The 18,819-nt window shown below is 43.5% G+C and overlaps 1 protein-coding gene across 1 annotated transcript in view; it reads left to right on the plus strand.

Moving 5' to 3' along the window:
- Window positions 1–1,191: 1,191 nt before the first annotated feature.
- The window catches only part of NINJ2 (ninjurin 2), a 47,037-nt gene continuing 29,409 nt past the window's right edge, over window positions 1,192–18,819 (plus strand). The window contains exon 1 of the mRNA XM_082752066.1: window positions 1,192–1,262. Within this exon, the coding sequence (XP_082608192.1) occupies window positions 1,230–1,262 (33 nt within the window). The 5' untranslated portion in view covers window positions 1,192–1,229. The remainder of the gene's footprint in view (window positions 1,263–18,819) is intronic.

The raw sequence follows: 18,819 nt of genomic DNA on the forward strand, positions 1-18,819 counted from the left end.
GGCTTAAGCTGCTGTGGAGCCACAGCCCGAGGGTCAAAAGAGCTGTGTCCTAGTCCTGCTTTTCTGCATGGTGTTGGCCACTTACTGGACATATCTCACCTCTTCATCTCATACATCTGTAAGGAAGAAAAAAAAAAGCTGGTAGAGAGGAATTCAGGCAGAGTAAGTTCATCAGCACTTTGAAGCGAACTTGCAGTACTAAGCACTTGGTATTATCACTGCAAACCTAGGCCTTTGCTGGGAAGCATCAGTGTGACACGATCGTCTACTGACAGAGTTGTCAGCACTTTTTATAAAGCTGGACTACTAGGACATACATTTGGTTAAGCTGTTTAAACAGAATATATTACTTAGCATACATTTTCCATGCTACTGTGCAGAAATTGTCCTTCAAAAAGCCAAACAAGCCTACCTGATCTGCAGGCAGTGCAAAGTAGCAGAATTTATCTGAAATCTAGAGAATTGCACTGATTTTTCTGAGCATTTCACCTAATACTTACTTATTTTTCTACGGTATGACTTGATTCTGGCTGTATAAATTTCCATTCCAGTGTCATTTGTAGATGTTTTTAACTTCAGCGAAAAGCAGGATTTCATTCCAGCTGAGACCAGCCATATCAAATTCAAGCTGGAAAATGTGTTGAGGAAGGGAAAGGAAGGGCATTTTGGCTGGGGAGAAAAATGAGAAGAAGTGACTACAAACAGAGTGAAGTGGAAACTTCATCTCGGCTGTAACAATATCTTCCGTGCAGCAGCAGCAGCTAGCTGGCACAACTTTCTGGACCTAATCTCTTTACCCGTTAGTTTTTCATCCGTACTCTCTGCTGCGTGCTGGTGAGGGAGGGCGAGCTGGGTATCGCTGCCGTGGCCGCACAGCCCATGCCAGGAACCTCTTGGTACACCGTCCGCATCACCGCGTCCCAGCCCGAGTGAGCTCATGAGGCTCAGCTGGGCTCGGAGGTAGCGCCGACACGTAAGGAACACAACTGTCATGGAAAGTCTAAGAGGAACACTTGTTCCACATGCTGCCTGGACAATGAAGAATCAGCGTGCCACCCCCTCTCAGCCCCCAGCTGATGCCAAGGCGGGCGGCCGGCCGCCGGCAGATGAATAGCAGGTCTGTTCCAGCAGCTGCGCGTCCCGGTCCAGCGAGGAGAGAGGCTGCGGGAGCACACAGAGTGCCCCGCTCCTTGCGTGGTCCGCCGAGGAAGGGACCTGGGGGCAGCAGGATGGCCTCAGAAGGGGAGAGCATCAACCTGCAAGTGAGTCCATCTCGGGGAAATACCCGGGGGAAGGGGAAGTGGGAGGGAAGATCCCCGCTTTGGGGGAAATATCCATCCCTCCTTCCACTTGCTCCTCAGCTTTCGCAGCTGATTTCACTTGAAAATGCAGTGCCGCTTTTTTCCTCTGCTGTCCTTTGAAGAAAAGCCAGTGGCAGGATCTCTTCCCTTTTTCTGGCAGGAGTTATTATGAACCTTTTTCCGAAAGAGTCTGGGAAAGAAGGGGGATATTACTAAGAAGGGCTGCTTTTTGGGGGGAATGAGAGGCAGCAGGGGCAGAAATTAAGAGTTTAGCTCTCAGAAGGAGGCAGCACATACTTTACAAGCTGCAAAAATCTGTGCCTTTCCTCATCTTACAAAGCCTTTCTCTGTTTGGCAGAAAGTGCTCCTGATCTGGAGAGGAGGAGAAGAAATAAATACAGAAAATGCTGAGGGAGCGCAGAGGCCAGGGTTTCCTATGTGGGGTTTATAGAAAACAAAACTTCTTGATAAAGCTCTTTCAGTTCTCTGTGTTCCTCTTCTGAGTGTTTGTGTTTTTTAAGAAGGGTGTTTCTTGTGCTCAGCATGTGTTTTAGGAAAGGGCAACTGCCCAAGGCTTTGGAAAAAGAAACTGTTAGAGATGAAATGGAATCAAAAGCCCAGATCACAAACACCTGTCAAACATCAGAACTTCAAGCCCAGATTTGCACTTCAGCCAACTCCAGAGAAGGGGAGACCACGAAGCTTTGCCTGGGTCACAGCTTCCAGCCCTGGGAAGGTCAGCAGCAGTGTCCAAATTCTGCAGCTGATTTTTCTGTCTGTAATGGTCTTAACAGCCCTCAGACTTGAAAGTGGGGAAGTCTGTCTCAGTTTTTAACTCTTTGGCCCACGTCACAGAGGCCGTAATGTAAGATTAGAAACCTTTGGGAATAACCACATTATCCCAGAGATAGGTAAGTGGTCTAGAAAGAAGGACCAAAGATCTCCGATCCTGCAGAAAATAAGGCTCACGTCCCCTAAGATACGAGGTGCAGAGCAGTTTTTTAAGACCTTCTAGCAGTTAAGTTCAGATAAGAGATACCATAGCTGAGGAAAATATACAGGTGGCTTTGACAATTGTTGAAAATGTATTCTGTGTAGCACTCAGAAAGAGAGAGGTTAGGCTTTTCTAGAACTAGGTAAAAAGGCAAAAAATATAGAAATCAGTAACACAGAAACTGGGGAGAGAGGGCACAGGGAAAAAAAAAAAAAAAAAAAAGGCTAAATAAAAAGCCAAACTAACTCCTTGGATATTAAATATTTCCGCACAATGGAAAATTTCAGGTCTATATTGGATTTTTATCCCAGGTTTTATAGATGAAAAAATCAGCTTTGCAGATTAAAATGCTCATAAACTATGGAAAAATCTGGACTTGAGATTTTTCTGCCGTCAGACTTTTCTCTTTCAACCCATTTTGACATTAAATGAGAGCCAAAAGTGATCCATGGAACCTTCAGCCAAAAGCAGTCTTTACGATACTCAGAAAAGGTTGGTAAGCCCTAAAGGTCAATGTTCCCTTGAGTTATAATATTGAAAAGAGCATACAGATCTGTTTCTAGAGCTGAAAGATACAGAGTGTTTCTATCTACCTCTAAACAGGTTGCCAGAAGAAAAATCATGCTACTGAGATTTTCGTAGTGACACCTTGCAGGGATGAAGCTACCAGAAAGAACAAAACACACACAAATGCACACAGATTTCTGCATTCTTAGGACCAGAAAATATGCAGGGCTGGAAGGGGAGGGAAAGAGCATGGCATACAGCTGCACAGCTGGGACAGGCAAAGGGTCCTGGCATGACATGACTTGAGAAGTGGGGGATGTGGGGATTGATGGAGGGGGGTGGGGAAGAAGTCTTTCAGTAGAAAGTAAATTTAAAAGCCTCTGTTGAGTCCCTGCTCTGAGCACTGCCTGCAGAGCAGGTGTTTTCCTGGAAGTTTCCAGCTGTGGGTTTACGAGGAGCCGGTGGGAACGTGTGCTGCACACTCTGGGGCAGTGACGTGTGACTCGCTTCTCCTCAGCTCCTGGCTGGAGTGGCAGGCACAGTTACGAATGTTAACTGTGATACAGTACAGAAATAGGGATTTTTATTTATAGGGTCCCAGAGCAGTTGCACCGTAACTAAGAGCATTTCTTACACAACACTCACATAGCCAGGCTGGAGAGGTAATGAGAGAATAAAAATCATATGAGCCTCTAGCCTAGCACAGTGGAGAGCTAGAAGAGATCAAGATTTAAGACATTTCTAAGGATGATTGATCGGTCACCCACTTTTTTGCTCATCCTAAAAGAGGAGAACAAGAGCTGGTTTAGCAAAACTAGAAGTCTCCCTAACAGGAGGCACTCCCTCGCCCAGCGTGTCATCAGCCTGTGGAATTTGCCATCTCCTGGAGCAGGTCAGAAAGACAAATATTGGAGCAACATTGAGAAGAGGTCAGGAAAATGTTATGACCAGTAACAATATTTACAGTTATGCAAGTTAAAAATGGTACCTTCAAATCCCATAATCCAATGGCAGGATAAAAATAAAAACCCTTTTCAGCTCCCTACAGGCAATAGTATGGTTGCTGACCAGACTGCAAGTGGTGTCTTGCATTAGAGCATTAGAGAAGATCTTTGCCAACTGACCAGAAGTGAGACCTGGAACAGGTCTTTACCAGCAAGAGGTATTTCCCATTAATCCACTTTCTCCCTCACAACATTTTTCTTGTTCAGCGTGTTTCAAAGGAGTCTCTTTTCCAGTTTTGACTTCTAGGAAGACTAACAGAACCTCAAATTGCACAGAGAGATGCTAAAGGGAAATGAGGCTGAAAGGAAAAAAGAGCCACAAGGCTGTACAGCATCCTCGCCAGATCTACGCTAGCCAGCCAAGTGCTAAGACAAAGCTTAAATTAAAATCTTTTATTGGAAAGATTAGCTTACCTGTTAAAAGATAAAACTTTAACACGAATTAATTTCAATAATGGATTTTTCTTACCAGACGTTTTTATTTGTGGCTTCCAAGCAAAAGTTTCATCTTCCCCTATTTAACATCTGCCATTGACAAGAAACTGAGCAGGCAGACCAATAACGTGATGAGATATAACAGAGTATATTCCAAGATAGCTGGGATCAGAAAAACATGTTTGGGAGAGAAACAAAAGAAAAAACATACAAAGTCCTATCACCCATTCTTTTTTGCTTCGGGAAACAAAGGCTTACAAATCAAGATAGTAGTACAGCTTTGACAGTCACATTCTGGCTGATTTATCTGCACCTCTTTATGCTATTACTCCCCCTGACTCTCATCCCCTCCCCTTGCACAGAGATTTGCAGGGGGAGTGAGAAAGAGAGAGCCATACAGGGCCATTCTTTTCAGCAGCAAAAGACCCATTAAATCTGTTTAGCTGTGTACCTCAGCTGCTGCAGCTCATGATTTGGCATCTTAACACAACCCTATTTCATTGGTGATTTAAAGTAATATACCAGGCTTTGAATGGGAGCAACTGCGATGACATCCGTTCGACCACTCCCTCCGCAGTGGCAGTAACCAGGGGAAAGTCTGTGGGCAGCTGAAGTCAGTAACACTCACACGCTATTGCCACAGCTTAGGTTTGTCAAAGCCCAGGATGAACACTGCAAAATGAGGCAAAGATTAATGTTGAATATAAATGGCTCCAGCATTTTATTAGGTTTGGATTTTTATATTTTCTAATTCATGAATGAGTGTTATGTTCTGCATAAACGAGCGTTTAAAGGATGTGCACTGGATGAACGCCATCCACATTCATATTGCTAAAGAGACCGTGTAGTGTATGTTGCTTCTTTCTTTTTATAGTTTCTTACTCCTTGGTTTAAAAAACTTACAATCCTCTGGGATGAGAAACAGAAATAATACATCACCATTTACGGAATCATTCATACATCAAAAGTAAAAAGAGTAAACAGATAAAATAATCACTCCGGAAAACAGACCCTATGCTAAAATTTTTGGCAGAAGCTGTTTGGTGAATGCTTTGAATGCTATGTACATCTGCAGAAATAAAGACAGGTTTATAAGCAACTTGCAAGGGATTTTTTTTTTTTTTTTTTTTAAATCATTGGATAATTTATTTCCAGTGCTCAGGTTTTGACCAGGTCAGCAGCAGGAAAATTTTAGACATGCAGACAGATTGAGTTAGCTGTAGGCCTAACAGGAGGGATTTTTCTAAAACGCCCACAAAACAAATGGAAAGTCCCACTTACTGCTCTAAATCCCATCTCCCACATCCCACTTTTGGTCTAGGCCTGATGAGGGAATGCAGTGAGTGTGTTAGACTTTTGGTTTTGAATTTTTTGTTTCACGGCTTTAGCTTGTGCCTCAAGGCTGTGACATACTTACAAGTTCTTGGCTTGGGCACTTATTTGCCTGCTTCTGCAGCAACAGCCAGCTTGTGCTTTCTAGTGCTGTAGGACCTTTACCCTCATTTAGCAATTTCCTAGAATGATGGCAATATAACATCACCAGCCAAGCAGTGTCCCTGCCCCAGTGGACTTCAGTAGTGTTGTTTGGGTTCTGGGACAATCTGTGTGATTTGTGTTTGTATAACACCAGTCTGCAGTGAGAGAGAGAGAAACAAAAATCTTTCAGAAAGAAAATCTCAAGTGCTTCTAAAATAATTATTCCTGTGACATACATCACTGTAGTGTGTGCAATTCAATCATCAAGAGTTTGTGGAACTTACTCACCATGTTTTTAACAAAATTAGTCCAGTTATTACAGCCCCTCTGGCATGATCCCACTCCCCACTGCCAGGGTGCACTCCTCCTCCTGTGCCATTCCTTTGACCATGGTACAGCTGATTCTCAGGGAGCTAAACTCAGAGAAAACTCATCTCTCTTTGTCAGGGTTTCTGGTCTGCTGTGCTGAACTGGTTCCTGGCAGGATCAGACAAGGGCTGACACCCAGGAGAGGTAGGTCTGTGTGGCCAGGAGAGCATGGAGAGGTAGCAGGTTCTCTCCTTCCAGCAGAAGCTGCCTCTCATTTCAGATCAGTCAGCTGAAGGTCCAAGTCTGGGTGTAGCCAGCAGTAGGAGTAGGGAAGGTCCAAATGGTAGCAGTGATTGCTTTCACTAGTGCACATCACTCAGAATGCAAGATTTCAGATTGCTGCTCAAGACTAAAGCCTTTATAGGGCATGCTAGAGGTTAAGGTGAAGAATCACCAAGCGTTAGTCAGTCGACAGGCAGATATGAAATATGCTATCACACTTAGGAGTGAGAATGATCCTGTGCTCTTCTCCCTCGGTTGCAGTGACCTGCAAAGTCTGTGTAGCATTACCCGTGTTGATTCCAGAGACTTGTAACTCCGACACTAGCAGACAGACAGCATGACGACAGGACACTGAGAAGAAGGAGACTTTTTCTTAAGCCTGTACTAATGGGTCCTTTGTTCTCCAGCCAGATGTGGCATTTCTCCTCTACCCTGTACATTCCTCCCACCAGCTCTAACTGGTCCAGACTTCCCACGTAGAGAGCACATTCGTTTATGCCCTTCCCAAACAAGGGGATTTTCTCATCTTGAGCAGCTGAACCTCACATTTCAGGGTATATGGGGAAAATGAGGCAAGTGGAGTTGATCAGATCCTTGGAGTTATCCCAGAGAAACCAGTGGCTTTATGCACTGGAGGCTGATCCAGCCCTGGCACTCCACCTTGTTGTGGGGTGGCAAAAGGCAAGTACCAATGTCTTAGTGAGAGAGGGAGTCTGATCCCATGCTAGCAAACCACGTCCACAGTGAAATTCTGGGTGTGAAGGTAGAGAAGGGCAAGGGATGTTGATAGGAAGCATATCAAGTAGTGAATTAGCCCGACTGACCACTCAGTAAATCTGGTCTCACTGAAACAATAGGCATACAGAGGCTTCCTATGCAAGAGTATGAGGGACTCTTGTTAGCAAGGGTTCTTACACTGGGTTTAGGGCTAGTATAGGAGTCTGATAGCACTGCAGCAGAAAGAAAAGGCAATGATGTGCCATGAGAATAGCAATTTCCTTTGATGTATCTAAAACATTGCCTGCCAGGACTTGGTGAGAACCTGCCAGCAGTTGAACATAGGTCCACAGCAATATTACGTGCCAGAGCACCTCTTGGGAGACAGATTCATCTTTGATATGTCTTCTCTGAAGTCACGAGAGGCTCACAGGAAGAGACCTAAGTTTTTTTATGCCTGTTGTGGCAAGAATTTCAGAGTAACCCAGCTTAACTGGGCAACCCAGCTTAATTCATATCATAATCTTTGCTAGGGTTGTTGAACACTCATACTGCCTCAGGCCCATACTGAGGTCCCACTGTGCTCTTTGGTGACAGTCCTTGCTCAGAAATGGTTCAGCAGTGGCCAGTGAATAAGAAAACAGGGCACAAAGTAAGGAGACAGAAGAAATATATTACCTGCCTGTACTGCCTGCTGTTGGACAGGGGTACTGCCACTTCCCTGAGGTAAGGGGAGAGGACCATGGAGGTCAGTGGCTACAAAAGCATAATACTTATAACAGATTTCTGTGCCTACTCTATAAATATAATACCACTGAAGCGGGGTAGTGGAGAGGGAGCAGGCCTGGGAAGCATGGGTCTTCCTGGGGGGGGCAGGAAGGACATGAAGCAGTTCAGGAGGTGACAAGATGGCGCCTGTGAGTGCCAAAGGCTGAGGGGATGCTCTGAGCTTTGCATGGTGGTGGCCCCATGCCCTGCCAAGAGAGGCAGTGAGCCATTGCTGCTGCACCCCATTTAGAGGACAAGGTCAGCTGGCAGCTGTACTAAACCAGTCCAGGACAGCCCTTCTGCCACCTCCTGTGCATCAGGACCCCTTCCCCCTCGTCCTGCAACCTTCCCCTCAGCAGCAGTCTTTAACGGCCCCATCTCTTCCCCTTTACCAGTTTTACACACTGAGATACAGACAAGTGTCTCCCACACCTGCACATCACAGATTTGATGGCACAGCGCATGGGTTTTATTTAGTGAGTATTCATGAGCCTGGTTATGGTCATGGTAACATACACTTCTCCTGGCTGGCCAATGTCAAACTCTTCCACTAAGCCATCTTTGAGTGTGGGAGTCCTTTACAATGTGAAGCACCTGCTAAACCATGGATAAACTGATTTTTGTGTCTTTTGTCAAAAAGTTGCCTCCTTTGGCTTCATTCCATCCCATGCCTGAGAGCTGAGCCATGCCTCTGCTTCTCTGTTCACCTCCATCTGACAAACAGGTACAGTTCCTCCACTCATTTAGCCAGTAAAAATTGAAGCCTTCAGCCCAAGCTACCATTTCTCAGCTCTTTCTGAAAAATACATATTCATTTGTCATGTCTTTCCTTCTGAGAGCCAGCAACAGGTGATGCTCCATGCATACAATAACCCCCCCACAAAAAAGTGTGAACTTCTCTAAGTATGAAAGGACATGTGGGTATTTTCACTGCCATTTCCCCATCCCTGGTTTGTGAGTCAAATGTTTATAAAACTCTCTCTGAGAGAAGGGAGTACACGAAAGGAGCTCCAAGAAACTTAACACTACTGTAATCTGGATTGCCCCAGGTATGTAAACACGCAACAGAAACTTCTGAATTGTACACCAGAATGATGGAATAGCCTCAGTGCAGATGCTGCAAGATTCACATCACCAGTTACCATACACCTTGACACACACCTTTGAAGCAGGCAAGTTATAATTCCTTGTCAAATTACATGAATCAGCTGTGTGATTCTATAATTATAGCTGTGAAAACCTTTATACTCGGGATCTTAGAACTTTCTATCCAAAATAACCCTTAGGGAAGAAATTTCTCATGAAGCTTCTTGGGTCAAGGTTCAGCGAGTGCTGGAAATTCTGGGGGAATCCTATCAGCTACTTTAGAGAAATGAGAACAAGAAAACGAGATGTTGTGTTGTTTTGTGGATTGTTTGGGCTCTTTTCTTTTTCTTTAGGTTTTTAATTTTTGTGAATATTTATGCATATCTGCAGGACTCTTCTCTTTGTAGCCACACAAGTCAAAGTAGTATTTTTGGGGAAACGAAAAAATCCCCAAACTCACCACAAACCCTAGTTATGTGAGAAAAATATCTGCCCCAACCATTCTGAAAAGAGTCAAAGGGCAATCAACCATTCTTTTGTAACCTATGTTTTTCTGAAGGAATGTTTCTGCAGAAATTAAATACACTGAAATAATACGTACACGGGACTTCTGTGAGAACCAAGTTCTGTTGTCCTTCATTCTCCAAGCATTTTGTGAATATCAGTGGATTTAATTTCACAGTCCCTACCAGAAGAAATAAGTGCTTTCCTGCTTATTTTGCAGACGGGTAAGTCAAGGCAGAGGCAGTTAAATGACCACTGATGTATCCAAGAACATACAAACAGAAAATGACAGAAGCAGGAAGGAAAACCAGATCATCTCTGACTGAATACATGAATTGCCATGCAGCAGCGTGGTCTGTGGTTCCATCTGTACTTTTCACTGACTAAAGTCTTAATCTCCACTTTTCCTTTTTTTTTTTTTAAAAAAAAGAAATTGTTAAAAGATTGTTGTATTTAGTCATCAGAGAGCACTCTGTTACTTCACACAATGTAAAGTAAAACATTAATTGAAGAATTGAAGCAAACACAATTCCTACCCTGTTGAATGTAACTTTAACATCAATTGGAAACAAATTTTGTTGACAAGCTTTCAAAAGTACAGGCACACAGCTGTGTTTGCACCTCTTTCTTGGTGGAGCTAGAGTCATGTTCAACCATGTTGGTGTAGGAAGCAAACCCCAAAGCCAAAGTGAAGCAAGCTAAATTAAATTAAACATAAATTCTGACTCAGAATGATCACACATGCTCTTGATGCCTCTATTCTACTTTAAGTTTGCACCCTTTTTTAGCTGATTCAAGATTAAATGTTCCTCCACATCCCTGTGTGACTTCAGGCTGTGTCTACGTATTTTTGCTGACTGGAGCTGAAGCACTGACTGTGGGGAGGTTCATCCTCACCACCACCACCAAAGCAACTGCTCAAAGTAATCACTCTATCAAGACTGTCTGGGCTAGGAAACTTCCATTACTGAGTTTCTAAGCTAACCCAGATCATTGTGAAAGAGCTTGTTTAGGGAATGCGCAATTATGTCTTCTTCCAAGGAAGAATTAAGTCCCCTGTCCTCACGAGTCTGGACAGAGACAGAAATGGCAGCTCCTTTAGACAGGCCCTCATCCATCTTATTGCAATGGAATAATTGTTCCCTTTCTTGGATTTTTCTTGGCTGGTCATCTTAGAAAAAGATCTAGTTCTTCTGGGATGATTTGGGAAGATCATAAGATTTACAGTCTGGGTTCTTTCTATCTTAAAAATAAAGAATAAGGAAAATAGATACAAACAGAAATACAACCCAAACCATTCCTGCATAACACCAGTGCTTGTTTTTCCTTATCTTTAGCCCACGGCATACCTCAACTGGCAATCCACACTGATCAGAGAGACATCCAGCAAAGAATTAATACGCCAGAAGAAAATATAATAAGCTGCTGTTTTCCTCTCTTTTAATAGAAACAGATTTGAACTCCATTTTCATCTTCATGTGCTAGATTCTTGGGAGTTGATTCTGGACCAAATCCTTAGCCAGTCCCCATTTCTGGCATGTGGCTGTGAAAAAGTTGCCCAAGGGAGTTGTGTCAAAGGGCTTTTACTTTGCTCTTAATGGCTCCACGTAGGGTCTGAAGGAATCTGAAGTGCTCACGAAATGTGGTTTCCCCTCTGGTGTTTGCTGTTCAGCTTGCTCAGCAGCTCAGTCCTTTAAAACCATTGTGAGTGGATTTAGCACTTGTGAAATAATGCTGGCCTATTCAGATCCAGAGAGGGATGGGCAAAATCCACCAGCACAATAGAAGCCCCTCTTCCCTCCTCCTCAGATGAGAAGCAAGGGTGCAACAGAGTTCAAGGGAGAAAACTACTCATACCCAGGTGCTACACAGATCCTGGGGGAAAAGAGATATGGGCCTAACAAAATAAAAACGCTAACACGCGTTCAGAGGAGGTAAAAACCTCATCCTCATAGAAAAACAAACAAACAAACAAAATCCTTACGTATAGAAAGCAAATCATGAAGGAGAGGAAAAAAAAAATAGGGATAAGGTGAGTCTTATCCCTGATTAAAGGCCTGTCCCTCCTCCTGCCCTGCAGCCAGGAGAGCAGACCCAGAAGAGGGCTCCAGTGGGGTGTGGTGCTTGGCAGCACAGCAGGAAAAGCTGCAGCTCATCTTGTTTTGAGTTGCTTTGGTTGTGCAAGGATATTGATTTTCTTCTTTTGTGCCCGTGATTTAAGAAACGCCAGAATCCCACAAAGCTCACAACATGGCATGATCATGGAAAGAAAGAAGGAAAATCAGCACTCAGAGACCTATTACCTTCCTAGGGACACAGGTAAAAATTCAGCAAGGCTCAGAGTCCACAAGTGACAGATTATGCCTGCTAGTAAACAAAATGGGGTGAATGGATAGAGAAGACTGAGAGTCATGGAAGCCTGTCCCCAGAAATCAGAGAAGATGGAGCCCTCCGCTTCCTCCTAGCCTGAGCTACTAAGTATAGCAAGAGGCATGTTTCATCTCTGAGCCATCTAATGCACAACTGTTCTGCTGAGAGCTTGAAAAAAAAAAAAATAAAGATAACTAATGTTATCTCTGATGTGGACGGCGTGGCAGGCATGCTATAGATCTGTATCTGTATGCAGAGATTTGAACTCAGGACCAGGCTCAGACAGGCAGCTCCAGAGCAGATGGCAACAGTGCTTGGTGGCTACTAATTAGGTTAGCTTTTGGTGAGTGATGTGGAGCTGAGCAGTCCTCTGATTCATTTCCAGCCCCCTCCGTGCTACCTCCAGCCACAAGCCTCCGAGCGCAACTCTGAGTTACTGAGCTGGGTCACTCTCAGGGCAGACACTTTTTGGGCCATGGCGAGATGGCAGTTCTCGAGGAACCCCAGGTGGGGAATGGGCTTGGGACTCGGACACGGGCCAGCGTGGTGGTGGTGGTGAACTCAGGTGTTTACAGCCAGGGTGGGGCAGGGGCTGAGCCCAGTGGGTCGTGTTAAAGCACTTCCTCTTGCCTCACTTGCACAATGTACAAACAGGGACATTATCTCTCCTGTGGGAGCAACTGACTCAGATGCTTGGCCAGCTGCAGGGAAAGGTGTCTCCATAGCTGCCAACAGCAAAGACTATTTAAAAAAAGTAAATCCATCACTCTGTGGCTGCACATGATAACAAAACAGCCCTCTTTTTTTGTGTGTGATCCAAAAGCATTTTTTTTTCTTCCTTTGCTCTCCTCCCTGTTTTTTCCTATCTAAGAGCCCAATCTGTCTGTTTTTGGTGTGCCTAACATATGTTTTTGGGCACCCCCGCCACATTTTTTTAATTTTACATGTTATCAAATGACGTATGAAAAGTAAAGTTCAGCCAACTAAACCTCGAGAGAGTTATGCAAGAGCAAGTAGCACTGATACGTATTTTCAGCTTTACCATGAGCCCTGTACAATTAGCCATGTACGTCCATGGACTTCATACATCTGTTATGAAGCACATTGTGGGTGCATTGTGCTGCAGATCTGGCTGGAGCAGTTTGAGAGGATGCTGTTTCCCAATGGCATGCTGCTATCCTTCAATCAGAAGACAATGCCTCTAGCCCCATTCTCCTCACCCCCTCTGAGAAATAAGGGGACAGCAACTAGCTGAGTAACTGCTCTGGCTATCTCAGCCGTTTCCACACGCATTCTGTATCACTGCCCAGCACACGATGAGGCGCTTCTTCGTTTGTTATCATCTGCCCAGTGGGCGTAATTGTAAGGCAGATTCAGCAGAAACAAGAGCAACGCTTGTGGGAAGTTTGTCTTAGGACTAGCAAAATACAGAGACTAAGAGAAGGCTGTGATTTACTGATCACAATCTCTGTTTGGGAGGATCTGTGTCTTTTGAAGGGCTGCTTGTCCTCCTGGTGCGTTGTGAAGGGCAGGTAGGCCTCTGTGAATCCTCCTGGTTGCATTATAGATAATATCCCGTGGGCCCAAAACTGTGGGAATATTGTATCTGTTACCAAGCAGCTCTGGGTCTGCCTTTTGCCCAAGGCACCTGTATTACACACACAGTCAACGCTAACATGTTGATACCTGCGAGCAGAGGGAAATTCACATTCTGTGCTTAAATGCCGCAGGAGCTGAGGTGTTAGGATGTGCGAAATTAAGGTAGGGAGGGCAGGGAAGGAGAGGAAAGGCTTCGCAACTACAGGCAATGTAATAGGCATAGCTGAATGAAGGCCTTCGAGATAGAAGAGGTATCCTTTGAGGCAGCCTTTCTGCAGAAGGTAGATTATGAGGTAAAGCCTTTTCAAAAGGCCCAATGAAAACAAGAATATTTGGTGCCTGGGTCGAGAACTGAGAAGAAAAATTGTAATGATTTCCCTAAATATTTATCTTCCTGTCAGGTAAATATTGATTAAGAGTCCCTGGTCATGATAATCATGTTAACAGATGGAGAGGAGTTTCTTTTGCCCATCTTCTCTGGTCATCTCATCATCAGCATCAAACATGGTATCAGGATGCTCAGACAAGACATAAACTGTGAATAAGCATAAAGGGGCAAACTTGCATTTATTTTCAGTTTTGCAGAGAAACTGACTCTAATGAGCGCACAGAAAGGCACCACAAAACATCTTCACATAAAGCTGATCTGCTGCAATGACAGTGAGCTGTGCTGCAGGAGGCAGTAACCAGAAAAGGAGTGTGATCAAAAGAGTGCGATCAAAATTGAACAAACTTTGTGTTAGGTATATGCAAATGTCAAAGCACACAACTAAAACTGGGAGCTAATGAGCTGCTTCTCTGAGCCCATATCAATTAACGACAACTGCAACAACCATGGGACTCCAAAACACAAGCACCCAGTGCCTAGTCCATCCTGTACGGTCCTTTCTTTTTTCCTACTTCTCCCTACACTTAATTCTCCTCAACTCTTTGATCCCTCCTCATTCAAGAGTCCATTTGGGCACAGTTTTATGGCTGCACTCTTACAAGAACCCATCTGCAGTACAAAATGCAGACTGAGTGAACCCAAATGAAGTCCAGGGCATTTGTTCCGTATCAGCAGTTCCCACTTATTTTGTCCCTCAGCCATCTTGAAGTGAGAAACGACAGGATAAACACCAGAAGCAGTAACAAAAGAATCATAAGAAACTTGCAGTTCATACAAAGTTTTGTTTCCCACTCTAGGGACCTTTGAGGGTGTTTTGTGGTCGAATGAGAGTGCTTTTCAGAATACAACTATATTTGCAGAATTTGGGCATTAAATTGTCAGAGAAAAGGTTATTCTGCTTTAATCTCCTCCCATTCCTATTCTGGCCCAGAGGCTTTTGCTTCCCCAACATAGTCTCCTAGGAAGCCCTCATTTGCTACACCCCTTCCCAAAGGTCTCTCAAAGCAACATCCACCCAGGAGATCTCTGAAAAACACAATTGTCACTAAGGGGATTTGGGCCTCTCTTTAATTTCTGCTATGCTGTACTTTAGCTCCTCATTATAAAGTTAGCTCTTTAAGGTTCTTTGTCTCTGCAGGGTTGAAAGTTGCTGACTGAATGTCTGGGTCCAATTTTCCACCATTTTTCCTTTAACTGGCATTCACAGCTAAGCAAAATGTTTGTATAATGCTATAAGATCCTTCACACTAAACTTATTTAACATTTTGAACCTGTTTTTCAAGGAGTTCATTTAAAAAAAAAAAAAAAAAAAGCACGAATAAATAAGAAGTCACCAGAAGAAAATGCTAGCCTAATCTTTTAGTATAGAGCCTGAACTGTGGGTTGTTTTTTTGTTGTTGTTGTTGTTGTTTTTTTTTTTTTTTTTTCCTTTTTTTTTCTCTCTTTTCATGGATAGAAGAGGACTGACATTTTTCTAATCTGAGAATTTAGTTCCCAGGGACAGTGCATGAGAAAACAGCAGTAATATACAGAACACCCAGGAACAGTTGTTGAAAGATTCTCAGGGTGTTACTTCTGGCAGGACATCAGGTTCCAATAAAAAACACTGAAAACACTAGACTAACAACAACAACAATAATAATAATATTTTACCACAGATGAAGTGTATTTTATCTGAGGGTCACAAAAGGCTTCTGGAAACAGCAAATGAGCTCCTTCAGGAGGCGTAAATGAAATTAATGCTCTGTGGATGTTTTCATAGGTTCACTTCTGCAGAAGACAGGCTATTTTGTGCAAAATGTTAGAGGGTGCAGAAAGAAAAGAGTTAACATGTATAGGCAAGCGTGAAGCATTCTTTGTAGTGAACTTGCATAGACATAGTAACCTATTTTTTAATGTTTTCAGTAAATCAACTGCTGACATTCCACACACACAACCTGAGCACCTGTCCACAAACCAGGTAACCAAGGGTTACACTGTGCAAATACACAAAGTACTGGGTGAATTCATGCACATCTATTTGACTCTAATGTGAAACTCTATATGTTATGCTTGCAATTCCTGCTTGGCACCTTTTGTATGTTTTCTGGGACCAGTTTGAGACTTAAAAATATAAAAATATGCACATAAAAGTATGTGAAAAGTTAGGGACTAGAAGTAAAAGTTCAGCGTAGATCACCTGAAAACTGCTAGAAGCTTTGGACCCAAACCCACACTCTGCAGCATTAGGCTACCTCTTCTAGGGAACCTTTCCATGGTGCAGCTGCTTTTCACAAAATAAAAGATGCTGCTTCACTCTGGGCTACTGGTGAATCTCAGCCTGCACTTCATATATGATACTGTGAAGATGTTGCTGGCGTTGTTATACTGGCAAAACTCCCAGTGGAAGAACAGCTTTTACCAACTAAATGAGTTGTTCATCAGTTTCCACAAAGAGAAGACAATGTGACATAAGCAGTCCAGAAAATACATTGCATCAACAACAGCTTTTATAGCTTAACTTGATTGCTTATGACTTTTTAGCACAAACATACAATCAAATGTTGCTGCACTGACCTTACCTAGGTGACCGTAAAAGGAAAGGGTATATTGAGATTAACGGCACCTTTCCTCAGGGTCTCTCAGTGCATATTTTCCATCAAGATTACTTCTCGCTCTTTGTAGTCATTTTCATGGTCACCATTGCCCTTATTTCCCAGCCCAGCACTCTCACCAGACAGCAAAACCTGTTGAGAAGTCACTGGCTGTGCCCCTAACACACAGAAACACAAAAGTTGTAGTCACTGTTTACACGAAGGAAATTATGTGAAACAAGTCATGCTTCCTCTATGTCATCAGGTTAACAACAATAGCAATGAAGGTTTTGTTATGACACCCCCAGTCCAAGGTAATGACTAACAGACAGAAAGCTTGCATATCGGGATGATCTAACAGCCTGCTGCTCCCCAAAAGGGGAGGTCATGCTCTTTTCTTCAGCCTGGAACCCCTTGCTCCCTCCTTACCTCCTGCTCCCAGACACATCTCTCCTTGCTTTTGTGTGGCGTTTGACAGACCTTTCCATCAAACTATTCAGCTTATTAAAGTTGGAGGAAATGGTATTTTTGTTTTGTTAAATTAGCTTGGCTTAATGAGCTACTTTGTCTCAGAACACGGTCTTATGAAAGCCAGAGTGTAGGAGAGCAGAAGGCCCATAGCAGAAACATTTGCTTTGGACTCTTAGATCAGCACAGCTACAAGGTGCAACCCCCAGAGTTTGGCAAACAATGCTTTCTTGTTGGTAGAATCGTTGAATTACTCAGGTTGGAAAAGACCTCTAAGATCATCTAGTCCAACCTCTAACCTACAACTAAAGTCCACCACATGCTATTAGTTTCTATAGAATCACTACCTTATCACAGTGGTAGCTTCACTTCTTCTACATAGATGACCATAGCTGCTTTCTGAGAGAATTTGTTCAAGCCAGAAGGGGGATTAGGAGAATAATTAGTATAATTCAGAAGCCACAAATAGGGCTACAAATGGACGCCTCAAGCTGTACCGTGCAATCCCACAAAAGAACGAAGAAAGGCAATTAGAGCTGATGACACGTGACTGGAATAGCCTTCGTGGGTTGAATATACCGTGATGGCAAGACATCACAGCCACTAGGAGCTGTGTAATGCTTTACTCACTATCAGGTATACCCACGTCTTCTCTGTGGATTGAAACAGTATCTGTGACTATATGACTAAGCTAAAGCATACAGAAGGTCACCAGCCATCACAGTGCACTGCAGAATTCAGCCCATTTTCTCTGTCCAGTTTTGCTTGCCCTAGACCCGGAGGGCACCTTGTCAGAATCCTTAAATAAGCTTCAGTGCTACCCCACTTGAGTGTTTTCACCTCCCGACAAATGCATGTGCGTTTGTTCCTTTCAGCACTCAGTTGCTGCACAGAGGTGACAGAAGATGTGGATGTGTAACCGCTATCACTGGACATGGATTAAAAGTTTATGAATTTGTCACAGCAGCTGTATTTGGAAGCTAAGTTCTGAAAAAAATAAACTGTTGCATCTTTCCAGATTTTGGTTTTGAACAGCTCCATAGTTATGGTCAGAGATTAGAAAGATTTTTGTGGTGTGAAAAGAATGGTTTGGAATTTCTTGTCCGGCCCTCTGCCCTCAAAACTTCGGAGATGACTCACTAGCACTCACCTCCATTTGTTACTGAGCTAAAACTTATCTTCTCGGTTTCATTTAAAGTTCCACTCTGTGCCCTTTCAGAAGCAGAGCCTGTTCCAATATGAAAGAACAAACAGTGTTGGAAGTGAAACTCAGAATTCAAGTTTTCAAAAGCCCTCATGTTAAATTCCGGCTGAGCTAACATGCACGTATGCACAGAGGCATTTGCACACATAAATCATGGCTTGCTTACATCTGGCACACGCAAAGAGCACACTGCTTGGCACACTGTTTAAATGTACCTCAGCTACTGGACTGCATTCAGGTCCGCAGACAATTTTGAAAAAGTTCCTTTCTAGACAGGAGACACTACGCCTTACTGAGCATTTAGCTGATATTTGCATGGAACAAAGATGGTTGCTGTTGCTCGCCATTTCCTCATAAAGTCTCATAAAATCCCTGCATCCATGGGATTATTGAGATGGGTGCTTTTTGCTCCTGGGAAGTAGAAGAGCTGTCACCATATCCCAGGTGTTATTTACCCTGCACAATTTAGAAGCAGCATTTACAAGCAGTCATACTTCTGAAGCTAACTGCAGAGCTTGACCAAGCCCCAGTTCCAAGTAAACCTATCTAAAGGAGCAAGTAGCTACACCAACGTACCCAGATTAAGTAGTTTATTGCAGTCTCACAGAAACTGCTCACCATTTTTGCTTGCATGTTGAGCCCCAACTATAGAAGATAAGGCCAGAAAAGTCCAAGCTAAAAATATCAAACTGGTGCCATACCTAGATTGCTTTTACCACCTTGTACCAGATTAAGTGCATGTCAAGTGAATTTTCCAGAGTGGTTTGTGAAAACCCATTAGCCAGTAAAGCATTGATCGCAACTCTTTAAACTACTTTTTTGCTTTTTCCCCTG

The sequence above is a fragment of the Aythya marila genome (genome assembly GCF_965140915.1).
Source record: "Aythya marila genome assembly, chromosome: 1".
Taxonomy (NCBI): Eukaryota; Metazoa; Chordata; class Aves; order Anseriformes; family Anatidae; genus Aythya; species Aythya marila.